The sequence below is a fragment of the Prionailurus viverrinus genome, chromosome D4, assembly GCF_022837055.1.
Source record: "Prionailurus viverrinus isolate Anna chromosome D4, UM_Priviv_1.0, whole genome shotgun sequence".
Lineage (NCBI taxonomy): Eukaryota > Metazoa > Chordata > Mammalia > Carnivora > Felidae > Prionailurus > Prionailurus viverrinus.
The window spans coordinates 23,301,819-23,329,726 of record NC_062573.1 but is presented as its reverse complement, the minus strand read 5'-3'; the positions used below and the strand labels follow the sequence as shown (position 1 = coordinate 23,329,726).

At 33.0% G+C, this 27,908-nt stretch overlaps 1 protein-coding gene across 12 annotated transcripts in view; it reads left to right on the top strand.

Moving 5' to 3' along the window:
• The window catches only part of CYLC2 (cylicin 2), a 69,014-nt gene that overhangs the window by 7,408 nt on the left and 33,698 nt on the right, over positions 1 to 27,908 (top strand). For 5 of the 12 annotated variants that reach the window (XM_047830376.1, XM_047830375.1, XM_047830369.1 and 2 more), the window contains exons 2-6: positions 1,941 to 1,981; positions 3,355 to 3,476; positions 4,885 to 6,662; positions 20,489 to 20,619; positions 22,535 to 22,679. In XM_047830376.1, coding sequence (XP_047686332.1) covers positions 1,941 to 1,981; positions 3,355 to 3,476; positions 4,885 to 6,039 — 1,318 coding nt within the window. In that variant the 3' untranslated portion in view covers positions 6,040 to 6,662; positions 20,489 to 20,619; positions 22,535 to 22,679. Of the gene's footprint in view, positions 1 to 1,940; positions 1,982 to 3,354; positions 3,477 to 4,884; positions 6,663 to 6,994; positions 7,057 to 20,300; positions 20,370 to 20,488; positions 20,651 to 22,534; positions 22,680 to 27,908 lie in introns of all 12 variants that reach the window. The other 7 variants (XM_047830381.1, XM_047830374.1, XM_047830372.1 and 4 more) reach the window with 7 other exon arrangements.

Below are 27,908 nucleotides of genomic sequence, written 5' to 3'. Positions count from 1 at the left end.
ATGCATGTCCTCAGTTAAAAAGAAAAACCATCACCAGCAACAAAACCCAACTGTGTGGATGGGGCTACAGAGTATTATGTTAAGCGAAATGAGTCAGAGAAAAACGAATACCATATGATTTCACTCATATGTGAAATTAAGAAACAAATGAACAAAGGTTAAAGAAAAAGAGAGGTAAACCAAGAAACAGACTCTTAACTACAGAGAACAAACTGATGGTTACCAGGGGGAGATGGGTGGTGAAGTAGGTTAAATAGGTGATCGGAATTAAGGAGTGCAGTTGTTGTGATGAGCACTGAGTGATGTATGGAAGTGTGATAGCACTATATTGTAACCATGAAACTAATATTACACTGTATGTTAACTGGAATTTAAGTAAAAGCTTAAAAAAAAAACTAAACCAGATAACTTATTGGTTAATACATCCTAAATTTTATTCAATTAAAATCATTTAAATTTTTATAAAGTGACAAAAATGTGCCAAGTTTTGTGCTAGGAAATAGAGCCTAAATAAAAATATGAAGATACTTATTTTAATGTACTTCATTTTTCAATTTTTTTGAGTACAGTTGACATGCAATGTTACATTAATTTAAGGTGTACATTAGATTTCTCTATTCATTATGCTATGCTCATCCCAAGTGTAGCTACCATTTGTCACCATAAAACATTATTACTGTATCATTGCCTATATTCCCTATACTGTGCCTTTTATTCTCTTTTATTCTAGTGACTTAGTCATTCCACAACTGGAAGCCTCTATTCCCACTCCCCTTCACCCATTTCGCTTTCCCCCACAAACCATTAGTTTGTTCTGTTTATGGATCTGGTTCTGCTTTTTGTTTACTCACCATTTTTTTTTAATTTTACTATGTATTTAATTCTTAATATTTATATAATATCAAAATAAGTAAGATTCTGTGTGTGTGTGTGTGTGTGTGTGTGTGTGTGTGTGTTTATGCATGTCTGTAAGCCCCAAACTCACACACGATCAACAATGGCTTTATTTTTGTAATGCAATGAGATGCTGTAAAATAACATTTTTTAGGGGTACCTGGGTGGCTCAGTGGGTTGGGCATCTGACTTGGGCTCAGGTCATGATCTCACTGTTTGTGACTTCGAGCCCCACATCAGGCTTTATGGTGACAGCTCAGACCCTGAAGACTGCTTTGGAGTCTGTATCTCTCTCTCTCTCTCTTCTCCCCTACTCCAATTCTGTCTCTCTCACTTTCAAAACTAAACAAACATTTAAAAAATGTCTAAAATAACCTTTTTATATGAAATATTAACGTATGCCTCCAATGCAAATATTAGATAATAAAATTCCCCTTTGTGGGAGCAAACATGCTCATATAGTACTGAAACAAATGGAAACTTTTAAATGAAAAATACTTTGCAAAATAGTTTTTATTTCTCAGATATTCCTGAAGAACAAAAATTAAAACAAATAAAAATCCGTATCGATACTTATGGTACACACTGACACACATACACATTCACACACATATAAGTATGTCATTGAATGGTTCAGATTTGCTTAAGTTCTGAGAATATTTTGAGGATCTGATTTTGCTTAAGTAATGCTTTTAAAGTGACATATTTGCTAAAATTCAATTGCAAGTGAATCTGGAGCATGAGACAGAGAAAAATAATTCAACTATGATGTCACAATTCTTTTTTAAAGTTTATATTTCAGATATGGCAATTTGGTAACTTTCTAAACTGTTTTTTATCTACTTTTAGTTATGTTAAAGTTTGTGCAAAAGACACACATGTACTCATTTCTGTTTCTTCTAGAGTGAAGTAATCTTACATAACAGTAGAGATCTGAGAATGCAAAATATTTCTCTAGTTGGTGATGGCAAGTGCTTACACATAATAGTGATCATTAGAGTGATTATATATAAATTAATTAAAAACTTTCCCTCTTATTTTAATAGCCAAAAAATAAACTTTGGAACATATGATAATTACATTCCAGGTAAGAAAGAATTTAATATTTACTTTTGAAACATGATTAATTTTAGGATTATGATTATTTTAAGGATAAGTGATTATTATCCTCTATTCAAAGGGATAAAGCAAGAGCTCTTACAGAATATTATTAAAAATAAACCCTTTTACTTATAAGGCATCTTACTCATGGACTCAGCAAACACTTTCTAAGATATTTTGTTTTTAAATCAAACAAAGTTTAAGCAAATAGGTTCAGCAACATAAAGGTGTTATGTTAGAAATCATACATGTTAGAAATAAAAAATCAGATAATCTCACAGTTGAAAAGTAGTCTAGAAACTGGATAAACAACTCACCAATATCCACAATGACTTGTACTACATTCCTGCTAGACTATATCCCCCTGATAATAGGCCAAAAACCCAACAATCTGATGTTGAAGGCCTTCATATATCAAATGATTTTCCCTCATATAGTGAGCTTAAATATCTCTTTCATTCTGTATATTTTCTCATCGATCCTGTTTTCAGGAGACTCATGGGAAAAGTATATTTTCTCTTACACAAAGTACTACTACTGCACGTGTTTAAATGCAGTGAAAATCTCTCACTAGTTTCATTTGTACCCTAAATGTCTCTAAACCATTCTCTTATAGTTTCCAGGTAACTTTACCCTCACAGTCACAATTCTATAGGTACTCTTAATTTGTTAGATTTTTTCATTAATATGCCACTTACATTTTTTTTCAAATTTTTATTTAAATTCTAGTTGATTAACATATAGTGTAATATTGGTTTCAGGAGTAGAATTAAGTGGTTCATCACTTATTTATAATACCCAGTGCTCGTCAAAACTAATGCCCTCCTTAATACCCATCACCCAATAACAACAATGCTGTTATTAAGTGCACAACATTTACTCTTGTAACTTGGAAAATTACTAACTAAAGGAATCTTAAGCAGTAGCATTTAGATTCAATCATATATTTACGAAATATTTTATAACAAGTACTGTGCTAAGTACTTTGGAGGCTACAGAAGTAGTTACCATATTTTCTGATCTCAATAGAATTTATTCTAACCTAAAGAATCTATAGCAAGAATCCAGACCTGGAGAGACAGATTATAATATAAGAAAGCAGTAAAGATGTTTCTTTGCATTTATATCACAGACTATATTAGTTTTACAACGACTAGTTATCTGTAAAACTGATCAAAATAGAAAAATAAATTTTTACTTTCACGTACTGATAGCAGAGAATTCCAAATATTAATAAAATAAATGAAGCCATAATTCGTATCATTTGTTTATTCATGAAGTCTATTATCTTACTGCCATTTTAGTTCTGATGAAATTCTACTTACACTAAAATGTTTGTTAAATATTTTCTTATTTTAGTCAGTGAATTAAGCAAAAAATCATGGAATCAGCAACACTTTGCCCTGGTATTTCCCAAACCACCACGGCCAGGAAAAAAAAAGAGATCAAAACCATCTCAACTACGAGACAATACAGCTCCTGTGAGTATTGAAAAGATCATATAATCTTACTAGTGATAAACTTGTGAAATCATGTATAGTTGTGTGTTTTACAGATCAGTGCTGACCAATGGGATTTCGGTGATGATGGAAATATTTATGTCTTTGCACTCCAATTTAGCTATTGAACATTCATTTTGAGAGGCTAGTCCAACTGAGGAATTGAATTTTACATCTCAATTCAATTCATTTCTCTTGAGGCTTATATACCATATTGGACAGCACAGTTAAAGGTAATTCAAACTCTACTACTTGACAAAAGTAGATATATTTTATTTTCATTTCACTGTATAAAAATTGGCCTCTTATTTCATATTATTTCTTTAGTAACACCACACTATAAAAATGTGTGTTCAAGAAGCACAAAAATCTGAGGATCCTAATACTGCAGTTAATAAGAACATTCAGAAAATGTTCCCTAGCTAGAGAAACTCCCTCATTAAAGTTGTGGGGTTATATTATACCCTGATGAAGTTTTAATACTTCTTCAATGTAGAATTCAGTATTCTGAATACTTGAAGATAAATATTTCTTAATGTGTGTGGAGTCATCATAGGATATGAAATGTTAAAAAAAAAACTTTCACAAGATAAATGTATCAACTCTTGTTTGTTTTAGGGAGTGTTTCTAATCAGTAGTGATCCTAGCTTATTCTGTAATCTCACACTCTTTGCTTTTCCTTTCTTTCTTTATTCAATTTATTTTTCCATTATTTGTTATCATTACTTGCAAAGTTTGCTTTTTTTGCAATTAAGATTTTACAAATACTTGGTTAGGAGTTGAAAATAAAATGTACCATTCTGCACAAATTTACTTGCACTGAATGTTACAGATTTTATCATTGTAGTTTCCTATCTGAAAGATACCAATTTATACCTTGCCAAACAGTAGCAGTTTTAGGCTTGTACTTTTAACCACATGTAGCAATCCAAATTCCAGAGACCTTGAATGTGATAATAGTGAACAGGATATGCCTGAACATGAAACTATTAGAGAATAGTTTCTGAGTTAGCCTAGTAATGGAGAGTGGGCAGAATATTTTAAGAATTCTCCAGAACACTGAGGAAAAAAAAGCCTCCCTGATTGTGAAATCAGAAATTCTGATATGTCATTAGTCAGTGGAGGTCTCTACCAATTTTAACATAATATCTTGAGGGAATTATGAAGATCCTCTAAATTGAAATAAGGCCCACAATAATACATGAATATCAATTAGTCATAAAAAGAATGAAATTGGAAAAGCAAAATAAACTATGAGATCTACAATGTATCCACTTATCAAAATCTAAAATCTTTTAATGGTTGAAGTTAAAATTTATTTGATATCTGGTAATAAAGGCTGTGTAACTTGCACACAAGTTGTTCATCATTATTCTAACCAATATTTCAGAAATATGATGAAGAGAAATTAAGAGAAGGTCCTAAACGACCGTTATGGATGCACAGTTCTTTAATGAGAATTTCTGAAAGACCATCTGATTATTTAGCTGCCAGGATATGGCCCCAACATAAACCAACCCATCACCCCAAGGAGGTTGCTAAAGTAGCAGATGTACACAAACCTGTATCTCCAGCAAGAGGTAAGAAAGATAAAGAACACAAGAAAGCAGACAAGAAAGACAAATCAGAATCAGAATCAGAATCCACAGTTTCAAAGGGGCCACTAATAACTAGGAAGGAGTCAAAGAAAGATAAGGATATAGAAACAGGAACTAAAGGTGAAAAAGATGTTGCAAAAACAGATGTCAAAAAAGAGAAGAAACATACAAAGAAGGGTAAGGAGTCAGCTACAGAATCTGAAGAGGAACAAAAAGGTGCAAAAAAAGATACCAAAAAAGAAAGAAAAGATTCAAAGAAGGGTAAGGAGTCAGGTACAGAATCTGAAGGTGAAAAGAAAGACGCCAAGAAAGGTGCCAAGAAAGAAAAGAAAGATTCAAAGGACAAGGAGTCAGGTATAGAATCTGAAGGTGAGAAGAAAGATGCCAAGAAAGATGCCAATAATGAAAAGAAAGATTCAAAGGACAAGGAGTCAGGTACAGAATCTGAAGGTGAAAAGAAAGGGGCCATGAAAGGTGCCAAGAAAGATAAGAAAGATTCAAAAAAGGGCAAGGAGTCAGGTACAGAATCTGAAGGTGAAAAAAAGAATTCAAAGAAAGATGCCAAAAAAGATAAGAAAGATTCAAAGAAGAGCAAAGAATCAAGTATAGAATCTGAAGATGAAAAGAAGGGTGCCAAGAAGGATAAGGATGGGAAAAAAGATTCAAAGAAACCGGGAGAAAAAGATGATGAGTCAAAAGACAAGAAAGAATCCAAGAAAGATGCAAAGAGAAAGGTGAGTAAAAAAGAGAAGAAAGATGAAAAGCCCAGTGGGACAGATATTGAATCAAAAGATGATGCCAAGAAAGATGCCAAGAAGAATGCCAAGAAAGATGGCAAGAAAGATGCCAAGAAAGATACTGACACAGAATCTCCTGATGCAAAGAAGGATGCAAAGAAGGATACAAAGGATGCAAAGAAGGATGCAAAGGCAAAGAAAGGCAAGTAGGCCTTGGATAAAATTCAAAAGCACGTTCGATAAAACAATTTTAGCAATCTGATACCAAATCTATGAGTGACAGGGGGCCTCAAAGAATCAAATAATTTTTAAAATGGAGCAAAGAAGAATACAAAGAAAGACTCATAAAATCATAAAAATATAAAGAAGAAAAGAAAAATTAAGAGATGATTCAATGAAGAACTTGGAGGATACATATGCTAAGTTTGGGGATATGAAGGATTCAATGAAAAATCCCTAGAAATGTTCAAAGAAGAATATTCAAATCAGGATGTAGAAGTTAATGACACTGGATCTGTGGATAGCAAAAAAAAAAAATATATCAAGACTTCAAAAATATCCAAGGAGGTAGACAATCTATATAATCAAACTGTGAAGCTGCATCCACAGATTTAAATAAAGAACTATAGGTGTATCAGAGGAAGTCAAAAAAATTTCAGAAAGTCTTTCAAATAAATACAAATTAAAAGTAGCATTCTTCAAAAAAAAATACGGAAGGAAGGAAAAAAAGAATTGCTTCCTTGTGAACCTATACCGTCATCCCTGAAGCGTAAACAGCCACACCAGGTTGATGGAAATTAAATTCCACATCCAAGCCAAGACAAACACACTTGGTAAGTTAGTTTTGTTTTTTAAGCAAAACTGGATTAAACAATAATTGAGTCAATTTGAGGTTTGAATTGAAATATACGATTCTTATAAAAATCTGTGTCATCTGCCAAGTATGTTTTGTTGGAATTTGGTAGAATTGAGTAGAATTTACTTAGGGCTTTCTCATTATAGAAATTACTGATGAATTTGGTAACAATGACACAAGAATGAAGACTTTAAAAGTATCAACAAAAAGGTTAATTAGAATTACTTATCATGAGAGAGGAGACTGAGTTTTGATACATGGAAACTAACAATTATCAAGAGTTTGTTGGTTTTTTTTTTCTTTAAACAGAATATAGTAGCCAACTTCTCTCCATTTAAGACAGGAAAATCAAACTTTTCCAAATTACCAAGGTAAGTAAATTTATTTTTTATTTTATTTATTTTATTTTTGGGGGTGTGCGGGGAAGGAGAAAAGGGAGGGGGGGGAAAGAGAGAGAGAGAGAGAGAGAGAGAGAGAGAGAGAGAGAGAGAGAGAGAATCCCAAGCAGGCCCCATGCTCAGCACAGAGACCAACATGGGGCTCAACCCCACAACCGTGAGATAATGACCTGAGCTGAAATAAAGAGTCAGATGCTCAACCGACTGACCCACCCCAGGTGCCCCGCACCGTAAGTAAATTTAAACAAGTCATATTAAAGAGACACCTGATAAATTGCTCATACATATACAAAACCAAATTATCCAGAATTCAACAGGGTCTAACAGAGTGAAAGCATTTACATATTTTTTATGTATGAAAATAATTAACTTTGAATTTTTATAACTATGTTAAACTCTCTTGTGATCCATAAGTCCTATTAATGTGACAAAAAATAAAAAAAAGCAATATAAAGCACAATGCAAAACTCTCTGAATGCCCAATTAGTGGAAATTAAATTTCTTTAACATTTTCTCTCAGATAAACTCAACATTGTTGCAGAACTTGCTAAGTGACTTTCTCTCACTTTTATGCATCCCCATATAAATTCTGAATACAAAATAAAGCTTCTCCTTGATACTCCTATTCCACATACTTTCAAGAGCTAGCTTTCTGTGAACAGAAGTATAATTATGTTGCCTGGTCTTTAAACATTGGCCCTGTTCCCCTACATCAACTACTCAAGGATTCATGGCTATTGTAATTTATGGTCTTCCAGGCTGCCCTACCTTGCAGATCTGACTCAGCTGTAATGACATAGAGTCAAATCCTGTCCCACTATTCTCTCCCTCTTCCAGGAAAATCATTCTTTTTCTCCCTTTGCTTTATAGTAAAATACTATATTCAGATTTTCAAAATTTTCTGAAAATGTTAGCATCTCTCCGAGGATTTAGGGAATCATTTAAAATCCCCTAGGGGAGCCTGGGTAGCTCAGTTAAGTTTCCAGCTTTGGCTCAGGTCATGATCTCATGATTCGCAAGTGAGAGCCCCACATCGGGCTCTGTGCTGACAGCTCAGAGCCTAGAGCCTGGAGCCTGCTTCGGATTCTGTGTCTCCCTCTCTGTCTGCCAACTCTCCCCCACTCATGCTTGTCTCTCTTCCTTTCTCTCTCTCTCTCTCTCTCTCTCTCTCTCTCTCTCAAAAATAAACACTAAAACATTTTTTTTTAATTTTTTTTTCAACGTTTATTTATTTTTGGGACAGAGAGAGACAGAGCATGAACGGGGGAGGGGCAGAGACAGAGAGGGAGACACAGAATCGGAAACAGGCTCCAGGCTCTGAGCCATCAGCCCAGAGCCCGACGCGGGGCTCGAACTCACGGACCGCGAGATCGTGACCTGGCTGAAGTCAGACGCTTAACCGACTGCGCCACCCAGGCGCCCCACTAAAACATTTTTAAAATCCCCTATTCCTTTAAAAAAAAGCCCTTATTGTCTAACATAGTATTCAAAAGTCAACTTTTAGGTTAAAATTTAATGTATAGTACAATAATAACTGAGCTCCTGTCTTTACCATTCTACTGAAATGCATGAAGGTCCCCCGAGAACCTCTTGGAGTTCCAGTTGCAATGTCTTTTTATTGTAACCCCTCTTTTTTGTCTATGTATTTCTCTATATTTATTCCATCTATTCCCATGGCTTTATACATCATTCTTATTCTGCTGAATCCTTCGTTTTATTTTTTTTTTTAAGTTTATTTTTTGAGAGAGACAGAGACAGAGACAGTGAATGGAGGAGGGGCAGAGAGACAGGGAGAAAGAGAATCCCAAGCACGCTCTGCACTGTCAGCACAGAACCTGATGCAGGGCTTGAATGCATGAACTGTGAGATCATGACCTGAGACGAAACTAAGAGTCAGGTGCTTAAACCCACTGAACCACCCAGGTGCCCTGAATCCTGTATTTTAAATCTAGTACTGACCTTTCCATTTATATCCAAAATCATGTGTCTAAATATTAAGTTAAAGCATATACTTGACTGTCTTCTAGACATCTCAAAATTAACAAGTCTCAAAGAGAACTCAATACCTCTCCACCCAAACCTGTTTTCCCCAGGTATTCACCAACTCAGTAAATGATGACTGCTGACTCAATCAAAAATTGGTGGGTCATTAACAATTATTTTGTTTCTCCATGCTTATCTATTATTAAGTCCTGCCTGGCTACCACCTATATTTAAATTGTTCTGCTTCACTCCATTTATACCACTTTTACATTAGAAGTCCAATCAGCCATTATATTTCACTTGGAAATCCCAAAGCCCCCTAAATGCAGGTAAAACCACCTACTTCAACTCTCGTAACCACCCAACACCCCTTCTCAACACAGAAATCATGTTCCTCCGTTACTCTAAGTCTTCTAGTGTATTGATGTCACATGTAGCATAAGCTTGCTTGCTTTCTTTTTCTTCTTTTTTTTTTTTTGCTCTAGCTTATATAGCCTTTAATTATCTGGCTTCTGACTACTTATCTGCCTTATGTGGTAGCAAAATTGTCTACCATGCTCTTGTCACACTGGATTTCTTTCTGTATTTAACCATATAGATCATTACACTTTCAAGGCTTCACGCTGTTTCCTCTACCTATAACACAATTCTTCTAGAACTTTACACTGCTGACTCCTAATTATTTATACTTAGCTTAAATTTTACCTTTCCATGGGGCGCCTGGGTGGCGCAGTCGGTTAAGCGTCCGACTTCAGCCAGGTCACGATCTCGCGGTCCATGAGTTCGAGCCCCGCGTCAGGCTCTGGGCTGACGGCTTGGAGCCTGGAGCCTGTTTCCGATTCTGTGTCTCCCTCTCTCTCTGCCCCTCCCCCGTTCATGCTCTGTCTCTCTCTGTCCCAAAAAGAAATAAACGTTGAAAAAAAAATTAAAAAAAAATTTTACCTTTCCAAACATTTAAAATATATTTTTAGAGTATTTTTAGGTTCACAGAAATATTGATGATAAGGGGCAGATTTTTCCCATATATCCACCTATACATGCATAGCTTCCTCCATTTATCAACATCCACCACCTGGGTAGTATATTTATTACAACTGATAAGCCTACATTGACATATCATTATCACTCAAAACACATAATTTCCATTAGGGTTCACTCTAGGTGGTGTACATTCTATGGATTTTTAATGCATAGTGACATATATCAACCAACAGTATCATACAGAGTAATTTCACTGCCCCTAAAAATCTACGTGCTCTACTGTTTCATCTCATCTTTCCCTTTTACATGTGGCAACTGCCGATCTTTTCACCATCTCCATAGTCATATAGCTGAAATTATAGAATAGGTAACTTTTTCAGGCTGGCTTCTCTTATTTATCTACATGCATTTCATGTCTTTTCACGGCTTGAAAGCTCATTTCTTTTTAGCATTGAGTAATATTACATTGTCTAGATGTACCACAGATTATTTATTCACCTACCAAAAGACATCTTGTTTGACTCTAAATTTTAGCAATACTGAATAAAGATGCTATAAACATTCATATGCATTTTTGCATGTACATATCTTTTCATCCTATTTGAGAAAATACTATGGAGTGCAATTGCTGGATTGTATGATAAGGATATGTTTAGTTTTTTCAGAAGTAATGTATGCTTAAAAAATTGCTCAGAGGGGATCTTATGTTTTCTTATCATATAGATGACAATAATAATATATAAAAAAGGTAGGAGGAAACTTTTGGAAGTTATGGATAATGCTTATGATACAGATTGTGGTGATGGTTTCATAGGTGTATATGTATCTCCAAAATCATCAAGTCATCAAGTTGTACACATTAAACTTGCACAGCTTTTTGGGTGTCTCATATATATATATATATATATATATATATATATATATATATATATATAATTCTAATTCTGTTATTTATTTAGCTCAAAAGGATATGGATATGGCCCAATCTCATTTGACAAGGCTCCTCTAATGTAACTCTACTCCATTTCAAAGGGCATTGTTTTTTTTAAGTTTATTTATTATTATTTTGAGAGAGAGAGACAGAGAGCACACAAGTTGGAGAGGGGCAGAGAGAGACAGAAAGAAACAGAATCCCAAGCAGGCTCTGCACTGTCAGTGTGGAGCCTGATGTGGGGCTCTAACTCACCAACTGTGAGATTATGATCTGAATGGAAGTCAGACACTTAACTGACTGAGCCACCCAGGTGCCCCACTTTACTCCATTTCTAATGGTTAGCTCAACTTGGAAGTTGTGTTACCTAGCTTAGTACCCTCCTTCCTATTTATAGACTGGTATTAGTGGACTTTTATTTTAATTTCCCATTCCCACTCCATAAGAAAAATTAAGATTTTATCCCCTCTACAATCCAGGGGGAAAGTACACATAGTTTTTTGTTTTTTTGTTTTTTTTGAGTCTTTATATGTAGCTCTGATTTCTGAACTAAGTTACTTAATTCTTCCATAAGGACTACTAGGATAGCCTCTAAATGACTTTATTCATCAGCTTATACCTTGACCTATGGCAGAGGATATTAGCTTTTCTCCAAAGTTGTGTTCTATTTCCCAAATGTAGGTTATGAGTTGTTAGAAATATATGGAAATGATTAAAGAAAAAATTATATTGCCACTCATATGAAATGTAGGGTTTTGGCCATTAAAATAAAAATATAATACAGCAATATAAATATCCTCCTATCAATGACAATTATACATGTCTCTAAGAAGTATCTAGTTTTCTAACTTTTAGTTATTTGCTAACTTTTCTTCACACATAACAACGAGCAGCAGAGACAATTAGTTGTCAATTATAGGGTGTTTTTCTAACCCTCTTTACCTTGTCTCCTTAGTACCAAAGCCAAAAGTGGAGGTGAAACAAGTTAGCAGATCAATTCAAAGGCAAAAATCCACGTAAAGGACAACCTCCTACTCAATAATCCTGCCATATCTTTCACTTCTCAATTTAGCCTTTTAATCACACAGTTTGAATGTATAAGATATTTTTCCTCTTTTACTGATTCATTTTCCCTCGAGTAAAACTGAGAGCTGTAAAAGTGAAATACAGATGTGAAAGAATTGCTGGCTTTGTATGCTTGTTAATATATGATTAATTCACTGCAAAGGCTTGGAGTGGTGGCTAAAGAATTTCAAATGTGACTAAAACCACAGAATATCATAAAAAAAAGAAATATCATAAAACAAAAACAAATCTTTAGAAACGTGTATGTCCTGAAAGAAATATGTCAATCTTCTGGCCTCCTTATGTGAAAAAAAAAAAAGTAGTATAATAGATCATTAATTAGTCATGTCTGATTTTATAGAATTCTATAAATATTCCACATCATGACTTATCAACTGCAGTGGTATGGTTATTTGCAAGGTGCTTTCGAATTATTTTTCTCCTCTGTATGTGTATGTCTGTGTGTGTCTATGTAATAACACAGAACAAGTAAGAAAATCTGTTAAAAGTGAATGTCATGAAAGATGAAATGACTGATGGATTTGAGAACTCTGTTTTATGTAGGGGGAACAAATATCACATTATGTCCAATTTTCTAAAACTGTAGGAAAATTTAGATATTATCCATTTTCTTTAATTCTAATAAAACTATCAACAATAATTTTAAACATATAAATAGAAAATAAGTACTAACATCAATAACAATTGATTTTGCACTCAAAACAGTATTTTCTGCCTGTGTTTCACATAACTTAAGGCACCACTTCTCTGTTTTATAGATGGAAATAGTTCAAGCCTTGTCCTAGACTTCTAAGATGCTACTCAAATTGAAAAAAAACCTAGTTATACCTGTATTACAATCCACACTCCAGCATGAAGTAGACATCTGGAGATTAACATGACTTCTCCATGCCATTCATTATCTCCTTTCAGTTGCTCGTATTCATGAGCTTCTTTCAAAGGGTCACACTTTATCATTCCATGTCCTCAGTGATATCTGCACTGCAGTACATATATTATCTCCTTAAGAAATGTTGCTGTAAAACTAATTGAATTAAAAACGTTTTCTCCCATTCCACAAATTGCCTTTCACTCTGTTGATTGTTTTCCTTGCTGTGAAGATATCTTTTGAAGTAGTGTCACTTGTCTATTTTTTGCTTTTATTGCCTGTGCCTTTGTTGTCATACAATCATTGTCTACACCAAAGCCATAAAGATTTTCCCCTGGATTTTCTTCTAGGTTTAAGTTTTAGATTTTGCATTTTTAGATTTTAATTCATTTTAAGTTGATATTTCCATACAGTATAAGATAAGGTAATTGCCCACTTTCATTCTTTTGCATGTAAATGTTGTTTTCCTAACACCCTTTGTTGAAGGGACCATCTTTCCCCATTGTACTCTTGGCACCCTTGTCAAAGCTCAGTTGACCATTTTGTGTGGATTTATTTCTGGGCTCTCTATTCTGTTCCACTTGTCTAAATGTCTGTTTTTATGTAAGTACCATACTATTTTAATTACTGTAGCTTTGTAATAAATTTTGACATCAGAATGTTGATTCCTTCAGCTTTGTTTTTCTTTATCAAAATGGTTTTGGCTATTTGGGGTATTTTATGGTTGCATATATATAATTGTTTTTTCTGTTATAGTAAACAATGCTATTGAGATTTTGATAGGGATTGCACTGAATCTAGAAAATGCACTGTGCAGTCTAGACATTTTAACAATATTAAGTCTTCCAATCCATAAACATAGAATGATTTCTATTTGTTTCTAATTTCTTTTTTTTTTTTTTTTAATTTTTTTTTCAACGTTTATTTCTTTTTGGGACAGAGAGAGACAGAGCATGAACGGGGGAGGGGCAGAGAGAGAGGGAGACACAGAATCTGAAACAGGCTCCAGGCTCTGAGCCATCAGCCCAGAGCCCGACGCGGGGCTCGAACTCCCGGACCGCGAGATCGTGACCTGGCTGAAGTCGGACGCTTAACCGACTGCGCCACCCAGGCGCCCCTGTTTCTAATTTCTTTCATCAATGTTTTATAGTTTCAGTACACACAATCTTTTACCTCCTTGGTTAAGTTTAAGTACTTTATTTTTGATGCTATTGTAAATAGAATCATTTTCTTAATTTCCTTTTTCAGATAGTTTATTACAGAAACACAACTAATTTTTTAAATTAAATTATAATGGACATGAAATGTTATATAAGTTTCAGTTGTACAACATATTGATTCAATAATTCTATACACTACTCAGTGCTCACCATAAGTGTAGTTACTATCTGTCACCAAACATTATAATATTATAGACCAAACCCTCTATCCTGTACTTTTCATCTTCATAACCACTTATTTTATAACTGCAAGTTGTATCATTCTCTTTATGTATTTTACTCATCCTCCTACCAACCTTCTCTTGGGCAACCATAGTTTGTTCTCTGTATCCAACAATGTCTATGTGATACAACTATTTCATATAAATTTCACCTACATTGGAATCTAAAAAAAAAATGAACTAAGAAGCAAAGAAACAAAGTAACACAACTGATTTTTGTATGTTGATTTCACATCTCAGGAATTATTGAATTTGTCCACTAGTTTTATTTATTTTTTGAGCTCACAATAAGGGTATAGTGTATTTATTATTATTTGTAAATTGTGTGGTATATACCCTATATATAAAGTGTATAATAACCTTATGTATAAAACACATACATTTTTTCTGAGAGAGACAGTTGTTAAACATTTATCAACAAACCACCACCTGTGCCTCACTCTCATTAGGGAAAGGGGGATTTGTTTTGTTTTCACTCTTAGGACAATTATCTCTTTTTATTGAGAAATATCCAATTTCAGATTTCTGCCTATTGGCCCTTTGTTGTTTTCTACAGTGTCAAAAGAGTTTGGCTTAAGGGCTACTACAAGGAAAAGAAGGCAGCAATTACCTATTTTCTTTATAATTAAAAGTGGCTTTTAAGGATGAATGTAGTTGACCCTTGAAACACAGTTTGAACTGTGTGGTCCACTTATACGCAAATTTTTTTACAGCACAGTTCAGTAAATATACTTTCTCTTCCTTATGTTTTTCATAATATTTTTTTTCTAGCTTAGTTTATTATAACAATACAGTATGTAACACAAATAACATACAAAAATATATGATAATTGACCACTTATGTTATGGGCAAGGTTTCCAGTCAACAGTAGCTTACTACTAAATTTTGCAGGGGCGGGGGTGTCAAAAGTTATACGCAGATTTTTGACTATGGAGGGGATGGGTCAGCACCCCAAATTCCTGCATGGTTCAAGGGTCAACTATATGTACACACTGCATTATCTTTGCTAATAATCAAGCTGACCCAAAATGTATTAGTTGTGTCTCTGAAATTATTTTATGAGTTTGAAAAAGATTTATGTTTGTGATATTAAAAAACTTAAAAAAATTTTTTTTTTATTTTTTAAGAAACCAGTATGCACTCTGAGAACCAGAGTACCTACATTTTAAACCTGCAAACTACCAACTCTGTTATCTGCTTAAATAACCTCTCTGTACTTAAGTTTCCCCATCTGTGAAATTAACATGATAATAGAATCTATGGCACAGGGTTGTTGTGATAGTCAATGTGTGTAAAACATAAACAGTGCCTGGCACACAACAGAAGGCTTGCCATTATCATCACCATTGCTATTACTACTACAATTGCTGCTGCCCCACAAAGAAGTCAACTCACTGACATCTTTTTTGGGTTCTAATACTACAGACTGTGTGATCTTTGGTTAAGTCACTCTTTCTACACCAGCATGGATCTAAGGTTAGGACTCTTTTTACAGTTTACTTTTAATATCTGTAAGTCAGTGAGTTAACTACTTTGTTCATTAGTTCCACTAATTTTTTGTGGAGTCTTTTGAATTTTCTACTTATATGTTCATGTCATCTACAAAGATAACTCTTTCTTTCTGTATTAAATGCCTTTTATTTATTTTTCATGCCTGACTTCTCTAAGACTTCTATTAAAATGTTGAATATAAGTTGCTGGAGTGGGCATCCTGGTCTTGTTACAGATCTTAGCGGAAAAGCTTTGGGTGGCAAGGTTGAGTAAGATGTTAGTCATTGGCTTTTCATATATGGCTTTTATTATGTTGAGGTAAATTCTATATTTTGTTTTTTAAAAGATTTTTTTATCATGAAAACACGTTGAATGTTGTAAGATGATTTTCCTGCAGCTATTGAGATGATCATTGATTTTTGTCATTCATTGGTGTTGTGTATCACATTACTTGTGTATTTTAAACTATCCTTGCATTCCCAGGGATAAAACCACTTGATCATGGTGTATGAGCCTTCTAATAATGTGTTGTTGAATTCAGTTTACTAGCATTTTGCTGAGGAAGTTTTCATCTATATTAATCAGGGATATTGGCATGTAATTTTTTCTTATAATGTTTTTATCCAGTTTTAGTATCAGAGTAATGGCCTCACAAAATGAGTTTGCAAGTATTCTCTGCTTTTCTATTTTTTCTGGAAGAGTTTGAGAAGAATTGTTATTAATTCTTCTTTAAATGTTTGTTTTAATTCACCAGACAAGCCATGTGGTCCTGGACTTTTCTTTTCTGGGAGTTTTTTGTTGTTGTTGTTGTTGTTGTTGTTGTTTATTGAGTCAATCTCTTTACTCATTATTGATTGTTCAGATTTTTTATTTCTTCATGATTCAATATTGGTAGGCTGTATGTTTCCAGGAATTTATCCATTCTTTGGGGTTATCTAATATGTTGGTGTATAACTGTTCATAGCAGTCCCTTATGATTCTCTTTATTTTTGAAGCATCCCTTGTAAATGTCTCTTCTATTGTTTTATTTGTGTTTTACCTTGCTTGCTTTCTTAGTGTAGTAAAAGGTTTTTCAAGTCTGTTTATTTTTTCAAAAGCCAAGTCAGTTTTAATTTTTTTCTATTGTATTTTTGTACTATATTTCATTTATTTCTGCTTTATTATTTCTTTCTTCCACTGGCTTTGGGCTTAGGTTGTTCTTTTCTTAGTTACTTGAGTTGTAAAGTCAGGTTAAGATATCTCTTCTTTTTTAATGTATATGTTACTGTTACCAGCTTTCTTCTTCCTACTGATTTGGCTCCATCCCATATGTTTTGGTATTTTGTATTTTTTTAATATGTATTTAAAAAAATTTTTTAATGTTTATTTATTTTTGATAGAGAGAGACCGAGCATGAGTGGGGGAGGAGCAGAGAGAGAGGGAGACACAGAATCCTAAGCAGGCTCCAGGCTCTGAGCTGTCAGCACAGAGCCCAATGCGGGGCTCAAACTCACAAACTGTGAGATCATGACCTGAGCCGAAGTTGGATGCTCAACCGACTGAGCCACCCAGGTGCCCCATTTAATGTTTATTTATTTCTGAGAGAGAGCACAAGTGGGGTAGGGGCAGAGAGAGAGGGGGACAGAGGATCCAAAGCAGGCTCTGCACTGACAGCAGCAAGCCTGATGTGGGGCTTGAACTCACAAACCATGAGATCATGACCTAAGCTGGAGTCAGACACTCAAATGACTGAGCCATCCAGGTGCTCTTGGTACCCTGTGTTTTTGTTTATCTTGAGTTATTTTCTTATTTCCCTTTTGATTTCTTCTTTGACCTACCCATTGTTCAAGAGTGTGTTGTTATATTTCCACACATTTGTGAATAAACCCATACATATACAGTTAATTGATCTTTTTAACAAAGGTACCAAGAGTACACATGGAGAAATGATAGATTCCCAAAAATGATGTTTAAGAAACTGAATATCCACATTCAAAAGAATGTTACAGCTTATATCATATACAAAATATATGATACATATATCATATACAAAAATGAGCTCAAAATGGATATAGGATCTGAAAGTGTGAAACTCCTAAAAGAAAACACAGGAGAACTTCATGACATTGGTCTTGACAGTAATTTCTTAGATTTATCATCAACATGCAGTCAACAAAAGCAAAAAATAGACTACAAAAATCCTACAACTCAGCAACAAAAAATAAATAATGAACTTAAGAAATGGTGCAAGGACTTGAAGAGGAATTTCTCCAAAGAGAACATAAAATCGCCAACAGACACAGGAAAATATGCTTGGCATCCCTAATTTCCTCCCAGAAAAACAAAGATAACAAGTGTGGGTGAGAACATGGGGAAATTAGAACCCATGTACATTGGTGATACAAATATAAGATAATGCTGTCACTATGGAAATCAGTACAGAGGTTCCTCAAAAAATTAAAAATAAAACTACCAAATGATCTAGCAATCCCACTCCTGGGTATATATCCAAAATAATTGATAACCGGATCTCAAAGAGATAGCTGCACTCTCATCCTCACTATGGTATTCAAAAAGCCAAAATATGAAAACAACCTAAATGTCCATCAGTGAATGAATGAAGAAAATGTGACATATGCATACAATATTTGACTTTAAAACAGAAGGAAATGCTGTTATATGCAATTACATGACTGAATCTGGAGAACATCATGCTAAGTGAAATAAATATGTTACAGGACAAATACTGCATGATTCCACTTACATGAGACATCCAAAATAGTCAAGCTCATAGAAACAGAGTAGAATAGTAATTTCGAGGGGATGGAAGGAGGGAGATAAGGGGAGCTGTTCCTCAACAGGTATTAAGTTTCAGTTATACAACATGTATACATTATAGAGATCTGCTGTACATCATGTATTAACAATACTGTACCACACACCTATAAAAAAAATTAAGATAGATTTCATGTTAAGTGTTTTTACCATAATGAAAAAAAATGAGTATCTAGGATTAGATAGCTAACCTTGAAAGTGCTACCTAATCTACTAGCGAATCTCTAATTGTACCTTTTTCATGGAAAAGTACTTTTCTTGGTTTTCCAATCTGATAATACCCCTTTTAGATATATCACATTTTCTAGCCTTGGATTTTCTAAACTATGTAGATATTTTAACAGGTGAAATCTGAGAGAATTTTTCTAATGCTACCTATTGAAGAGACTGAGGTCAAATGAGATTCAGTAATATACCAGTTTTTATAGTTTCTCAGTGACATAATTTGGATGAGGATGCTGATCTTCAAATTCTCATTCCACTGGTTCTGCTTATGCCTACTAAGGAAAAAGTTTGATTATTAAATGTGTGTCTTTATTCTCCGTTCTCACATCATCTCTAATCTAAGTTTTCTTTGGTAGCTCTATTCAAAAAGAAAAAGGAATTGATATTTTCAGGCTTTATTGAAGAATAGAAAATAAATTAACGTTCTAATCAAAACCATAGAAATATACATATTTTAATCCTCAGGAAAATATATTTGACAGGTAAAATGCAGCATTTCCTAGTAACAATGTTTTTTTTAATTTCATCAGTAATATGGATTAAATGTCCAAGAAAACTGACCTTACTATTTTTTTTTTGCTTCATATAGAACTAATTTTTAGTCCTAAATATATAAATTCTGGGAAATGTACTTAGAGATAGAGTTGGAATTTTTTCAAGTAGAATGTAAACAAAATGTATAAACTCAAATCATTTAAACAATTTTAATTATAGATTAATCTCCAAATTTCAAGAGAAACAGATATTCTTGCAACAAATTTGGATGAATGATACACTTGCTTGCTATAAAAATTTTTAATTTTAAGATAAAATGTTTTACATTAGGTTTGATAATGATTATCTGCTACCAAAGAAGAAAAATTAAGCTCTATTACTGCAACTTTTCTGAAGACTGAAATTATGACAAAATAAAAAGTTAAAAACAAACTACTGAAAAGTAAAATGCTCTGACTTAGGCATAATCACTATTAAAACATTATATTCTTTGTATCTGAAAAAAAATCTTGACTAAATTAAGTACTATCCCTTTCTCTCTCTCTCTCTCTCGCACACGCGCGCGCGCACACACACACACACACACACACACAGATATATCTAGTGTTCATGTATATGTATGTGTGTGAGTAATCAAATTACCTCTTTCTTCACCATTTTTTGTGAATTTTTACAATATCTATAAAATATTCACCATTCATGGATATCCTATGACAAGGCCCTTAATTAAAAAAAAATAAAAAGCATGGCTATTGGTCCATGTACATCTAGGAATTTTCTATATATATACATATACATACTATCACCATATAGAATGGAATAAAACACTTGAATTCCTAAGTTCTATAGTCAATAACTTATTTTCTTTTCACATAATTCATATGATTTTTGTATTGCATAGACACTGCTATGAAAGAAAACATTTGCAGTAGACATTGTATAAGAAGAGTGAAGTAATAGCACCCGAGAGGTACATCAAGTTCTAAATTTAGAGATATTGGTGTAGTTGTTTGAGTGTTGTAAATTTTTATTCCATTAAACTCAACCCCAGAGGCAATCATTAATTCTTTGTAATGTTCTATCATTTAGAGAATATTATAAGACAAGAAGATGCTAAACAGCATAGAGATAACTGCAAACATGAGCATGGAAGAACTAAGGAAAGATATGTAGAAAAAGAACACTTATAAAGGTCTTTCTGGAAGTATAAGGGAACCTTGGTGAAGATTTTTCATGGTTTTATTATTTAAGGTCTATGATATATACTCAGTTTTAATTTTGCTGATTTACATAATGTTTAAGCGCAGGATGGTATACAAGAAACCATCATTTAGGTCATACATAAACCTTGTCTGCTGGTCATCCAAATTCATCAAAATATTCTCTGTCCAACCTCTGTGTACAATGCATTAGTTTTTGCAATGAGTTAAAATGTCTTTAAATTATTATCAATTCAGTTTTCTAGATTTGGAAACATTTCTTATTATTTGTATCATAGAAAATAACTTAAAATAGTAAATTACTTGCATGGAAAATTAATAGATTTTCCATTTTGTTTGCAATTAATTCATATAACTACGTAGAGTAGGAGATGGTCACATCATTTTCCCCATAAATATCTTGCTGTATACTCTAGAGAAACTAGAGGTAGCAAAGATATTAGTAAATCTAGATTTTATTACGAGGCAATTGTAAGAATTTTGCTCCACTAATGAAAGGGGATTGACTCAACTTTGAGCCATTCTTGAATTGTATATATAACTACGTTTCCTAAAAAAAAAAAAAAAAAAGTGCATGACTTCCATCCATCCAAGTATTAAACTTTATTTGTGCTTTTTGGTTAGACATAAGTCACATAAAGAAAAAGAAATTATTTATTTAGACTCTAATTATTATTCTATATTTTAATATTTCTATTTCTCACATTATTATACTATTATATATCATATACTAATATAAGTATTAAATTATCAAAAGACTACATTTGAGAATAAAATAAACTATTTCTTCTGTATATATTCAATATTGAAATTAATGTGAATCACTAAAAATATTATTACATATGAAAATAACATTTCACATTCTGGTGCTGTGAATAAACATAATCTAGTTGGTTGAAAAGGCTATTTATTTGCTTTATTATTTTAGTGGCAAACATTTAAGAAAGCAGTTTTTATATCTGTGGTCCTTATTCCATATCAGAAACATCAATAATAGTAATAAAATAAAGAAAAATTAAAAAAATTATTAGATATATTTAAAATGTATGTCACTACTTGTGGATATATTCAATCTTATTTCTAGGAGGTATCAAGTACTGTTCATGAAAAAAGCCAATAGTAAATCACTGAAAAGAGACAGAAAAGTTAGAAGTTATCTACTGAGAAGTCATATACCACGTTACTACACAACCAGGAAAATCTTTTAAAAGCAATGGCAAAATACAAAAATATTTCAATATAATAATAATTCATATCACTACTCAAATAATCAACAAGATATTTCTAAATTAAAATAACAGTAATAGCAAAATCACCCAATATTTATTTGCCACTAACGATTTTCTAAACACTTTTCTTGTATTGTCATTTAATCCTCATACCAGTCCTAACATGTTGTCTCTGTTTAACTGAACATACAGCAGTTAAGCTAACAGGATAAATTTTTCAAAAATAATGGTAAAAGCAGACTTTCAATCTGAATTTAAATCTCACAGCACACTAGGATTTAGACCAAGATTTTGTGGCTTAATTGTTCCGGGATTTGGGGAAATTGTTCTTTAACACCTCGCCTCAGTTTCTTCATAGCATCATTACTTTATCTGCAAAAATGTACAGTTCTGTTAAAATTACATAAAATTACATCACATATGTAAAGTTCCCACTCTACAATTTTTTAAGAGAAGCAGTTGTTCAATGCATAACTGCTTAATGCATAACTCCATTATGTTCAATGCATAACTTCATTAGTCTTAAAGGAACCTGTCCTGCTACTACTCTTCCCACTGCTGATAGCCTTTAGTGTGTCTCTTCACAAATATTGCACTCTGATTAGTAAGTCATAGGAGTTGTATTTGCAGGAATATGCTATAGAGAACAAAAATACGGAAACTGAAAATATGCATTTGAATCCTAGCTCAACCATCATGTCATCATGAAGGAGGGACAAGAAAAGAATATAAAACACAGAACTCAAGGCAGAATGGGAAAGTACCATCTCACATCCAAATACCATTAATTCTAAAAAGCATTAGAAAAAATGAATTATGCCTGGAGACAAGGTAAAGATTCATCTATTTATCTATCTATGATATTATTAAGGAATCAGCTCTAGTTAACACGATATTTTCCAAAATATTTCATGTTTCCCCCTTATATTTATGTATGTCATCAAGAAATACCTCTAAAGGGGTGCTTGGGTTGTTCAGTCAATTAAGCCTCCTACCTGGGCTCAGGTCCTAATCTCACAGTTGGTGAGTTCGAGCCCCACGTAGGGCTCTGTGCTGACAGCTCAGAGCCTGGAGCCTGCTTTGGATTCTGTGTCTCCCTCACTCTCTGCCCTTCTCCCACTCACGCTCTGTCTCTCTCTCTCAAAAATAAATAAAAATGTTAAAAAAATTAAAAAAAAAAAGAAATACCTCTAGGGATGCCTGGGTGGCTCAGTCAGTTGAGCGACTGACTTCAGCCCAGGTCATGATCCTGTGCTTGATGGGTTCGAGCCCCGCATCAGGCTCTGTGTTGATGGCTCAGAGCCAGCAGTCTGCTTCAGATTCTGTTTCTCTCTCTCTCTGTCCCTCCCCCACTCTCTGTCTCCCATAAATAAACAAACATTTAAAAAATGTAAAGAAATACTTCTATAATTCCTTTTTTTACATTTCAATCAGTTTACGGTATATTAAATTCTGCTAAAAATTGAATAGAATAAGAGAAAACTGACATCTAGTGTCAAATAAATCATATAATGGTGAGTACAGAGATAAAGATTACTAGAAAATTGTTTCATGTATGGTTTCTGCAAGTAGTGAATATTGATAACAGGCCAATTGGTTTTGCAATGTTTTGCTTTGATACTGATAGTTTAAAAAAATTTATTTTGAACGAGACTGAAAGTGGGGGCAGAGGGAGAGGGAGAGGGAGAATCACAAGCAGGCCCTATGCTCAGCACAGAGCCAGACATGGGGCTTGATCTCATGACGGTGAGATGGTGGCTGACACAGGTCTGGATCTCACCACTGTGAGATCATGACCTGAGCCAAGAGTCTGTTGTTTAACCCAATGATCCACCCAGGTGCCAGACATTGATACTCTTTAAAGCAGTCATTCTCATATATATAAAAGGAGATTTCAACGAATGAGAGTTGCAGGTCCAATGATATAATACTAGCAAATCCACACACACACACAAACCATGCTTATACATTATTGAAATACCCTAGTCTAAATTAGAGGGACTTAGTTTGGTTAACTAGTAATCAGGAGAGTGGGGTTTAAGTCTAAGGTTCGTTTAGACAAGTAAACATTACTGAGCTTCATTGTTTCTTCAGTAGCATAAAGGCACTGAAACAAATTCTAATATCTCAACAAGTTACATTGTATGGTTTTAAAACTCATTAATAAAATGAAAAACAAATATTTTTAATAATGTCAAGTCATACAGACCAAAGTCAATATTGCATTTTATGTGGTATTTTAATCCATGGTAATATAAAACATTACAAATGCCAGAGATATAATATGAACAAAGATAAGTGATTTCTTGTAATCCTTCATAATGCCCATGTCAACTACTGGGAATTATAAAACAAGAAGTAGTAAACACATTATTTCTGACAAAGAAACTAAATACCAGATATTCTGCTGCTCTGACATTTCAGAAAACTGATACTCAAGATTATATTTTTAAATGCCAGCATGCTATTACTTTATGTGCTATGTGAATGCAGTTGCATGCATTCAAAAAAAAATGATGGAATTTAGTTTATCTTAAGACAGAGCATAATAAAATAATTATAAGTTAGAATAAAATTAACAGGACTATGTCCATTTTAGTACAAATATAGGGAAATACACTTTTCATTCATAATAATTTTGTTATTTTAAATATTTTCTAAACATATGGTTTTACTCTTATTCAAATACATTTTTTATGCATTTTAATTGTCTTATTGTGAAATCTATGTATCTGAGGGCAATAGAAAGAATTCGGAATTCAAGTGTTACATTATAGAAAAATAACTAATAAACTAAATTTTATGCAGTAAATTCAAATGAACAATTCTAAGAAATTTTAATGATAGTCACTAAAATCTCAGTCTAGATAATTATATATTTGATTTGAAAAATAAACTGTAGATTTTAAATGTTCTTCTAAAATTTTATGAAAGTACAATAAAATTTATGATAGATTTAGCATACAACACAATCATGATACACAGAAATACTTATTGAATAATTATTACATTAAACTTTTATTATAAAAGGATATAAAACTAGTATTTTTACTTTTATGAAATGTAAATTTAATAAAAACTGATGGCATATGCAATAAACATTTACAAAATTTAGACAAGTCTATGTAAGTAGAGTGTAAGTATATATGCATATATATATGTTTGTGTAATGTATATGTGAATGCATATGTGTGTACATATTATGTGTTCTATTTCAGAAATGCTACATTAGAATTTTAGGTTGATTCCTTGGAACTCTTTATTCTAGAAATATATAAGTATCTCTAAAAATTTTAAAGCATATTTAAATCGACCTCTGACTCAGGAGGTAAACCTTGACAGAGGTAAAGATCTTCTACAGAAATATCTAGTAAGCTAGTACGTACTTAAAGAGTAGGTAAATCCCTCACCCCTTAGTAAGATAAAACTTCTCAGAATAAATTGTGTTTAAGTACTATCCATAATTTCCTTAGAAGTCCATGATGTGGCAAGCTTAACAGCCTTTGTTTTTGCAACCTAGTTACTTTTCTCAGGACACGTGTGTTAAAATAATTCAAGAGAAGCTGACAAACTGGGAGGTCTGCCAAACTAAAAATTCTATATGTAAAATTCCTTCTCTCTCGCTCGCTCTCTCTCTCTCTCTCTCTCTCTCTCTCTCTGTATGCATGCACGTGCACCTGTTTCTTTCTCTGTCTCCAACCCCATTGGTTTTTTTCTATAATAGTTGTTATGGATTGGTAAAGACAGGGCGATGCCTTTGGGTGGTTTGCTCTGCCTAGGAAATTAGAACCTGGAACTGCAAAAGAATGAAGGTGACACATCTGAATCCCAGGAGCACATTCTAGTTTTTCCCTACAATTATCAAGTACAGTTTGATCTAAACAATATGCTAAAACTCATGAAAGGCAGATACATTGTATTTACATATCATTTCATACAAATGTTATATTTCACACTAAACAATAAGCCACCTATTACGAATATTTTCCGTATCAATAAATCAAAAATATCAATAAAATATAAATATAAAAAAATTAAAAATAAGAATTAAACAACAATAACATTAAAAAATTGTAGGTTAATACCAAAAGCTCACTGGTATCGATATTTTGAAGTCAATAAAAGAATCACTAATTAGGGAAATAGAAGTTTGAAATGAGAGTCACTACCAATAACATATGATTCAATTCACCAGGAAAATATGATAATTCTAATTTTTTATGCACCTAATTAAAAGTATCTCAAATATATAAAGCAAAAATTGACTGAAGTAAAAGGAGACACAGATCCACTATCCTAATGGGAAAATTTAACTCATCTCTCTCTGTAAATGATAGACATTAAATATCAGTAAGAATTTTAAAAGTTCAACATAATCAACACCTAAATATAATTGATAAATTATCCAACTTTACACCTAATAACTAAGAAAATATGTACCCTTTTCTCTACCATGCGAGGTCCACTCATGAAAACTGTTCTCATTCAAATCTCGAAAGCAAGTCTCAAGAAATGAAAAAAAAATCATATGTTAAGTTACAAATAAAGAATACACATAGTTTTGGAACATTCTAATTGTTTGGAAATTAATAGCAATCCCTATATAAATTAAAGAATAAATTTTTTTTAATAAAATCAGAAAGATAAAGAAATGACAAAATTATACAATAAAACTTGTGAATGTAATTAAAATTACAGTAGAGAACTTTCTATAATGCAACTTAGCAAGTTAGAAAAACTAAAACGGGGCGCCTGGGTGGCGCAGTCGGATAAGCGTCCGACTTCAGCCAGGTCACGATCTCGCGGTCCGTGAGTTCAAGCCCCGCATCAGGCTCTGGGCTGATGGCTCGGAGCCTGGAGCCTGTTTCCGATTCTGTGTCTCCCTCTCTCTCTGCCCCTCCCCCGTTCATGCTCTGTCTCTCTCCGTCCCAAAAATAAATAAATGTTGAAAAAAAAAATTTAAAAAAAAAAAAAAGAAAAACTAAAACAGAATGTAATAAAATATCAAAGGACAAAGAGAAAATTATAAAAATAAAATTAAAAATATATGATCAACTTATCAACAAAAGTGAGATTCACAAAATAAGATTCATAAATATTTAAGATTTACAAACTAAGATCAATGAAGAAAGAGAGAAGGCAAAAAACAGATCACATTAGGAAAGCAAAATAGTGTGAAAAAAGGGGACAGCAATATTAAAAAATAATGGATGGAAATTGTGAAATCTTTATCCCAATAAATTCGAAAAAGATAATATTTGCCAAAACTGACTCAAAACAAAAAACTTAAGTATTACTCTAACCATCACAAAACCCAATATGGTTTTTAAAAATCATCGTACAAAAAAGGGCAGGTCCAAGCAGTCCTACCTTCTAACATTCAAGGAACAAACAAATCAAATTCACCACAATTATTGTAAAGTCCAGAAAGAGAACACATCTATGTTACTTTAACCAAATCTCTTAACCTTGGTACCAACATAAAAATAATATTAAAGGTAGAATTATAAGCAAATCTCACATATAAATATAGATGCAAATATTTTAAAATAGATACCTTCACACCAAATTAAGAACAACTAAAGGTGATAATACACCTTGAATAATTTAAACTTACCACAGGAATTTATTGTTTTTTAGTATGAGAAAAAAATTATTATAAACTGACTAATTTGTATATGAGAAAATCAAGTAATCATCCCAATGGTTACCAAAATGGGGATTAAGGAATCACAACCTGTTATGTTAAAAAACATCTCACCAAAATAAACAGAAAATAGAGTTTTCTCAATGTGACAATCCTTAACCATTATAAAACTGGAAAAAAAACACATAATGTGAAATATTTAAAGTATTTATTTTATGACTAGAAACAAGTAAAAGGCATCCATTTTTACTGATGTCATTTCATATTCTGCTGGAGACACTGTCCAGTGCAAGAAGTCAAAGAAAATTAAGGGGATAGGAAAAAATAAGTCAGATCCTTTTTTATAAATGATATAGTAAAAAGAATCTACAAGTAGATTTATAAAAATTTTAGATTGTACAAAATTATTAAAA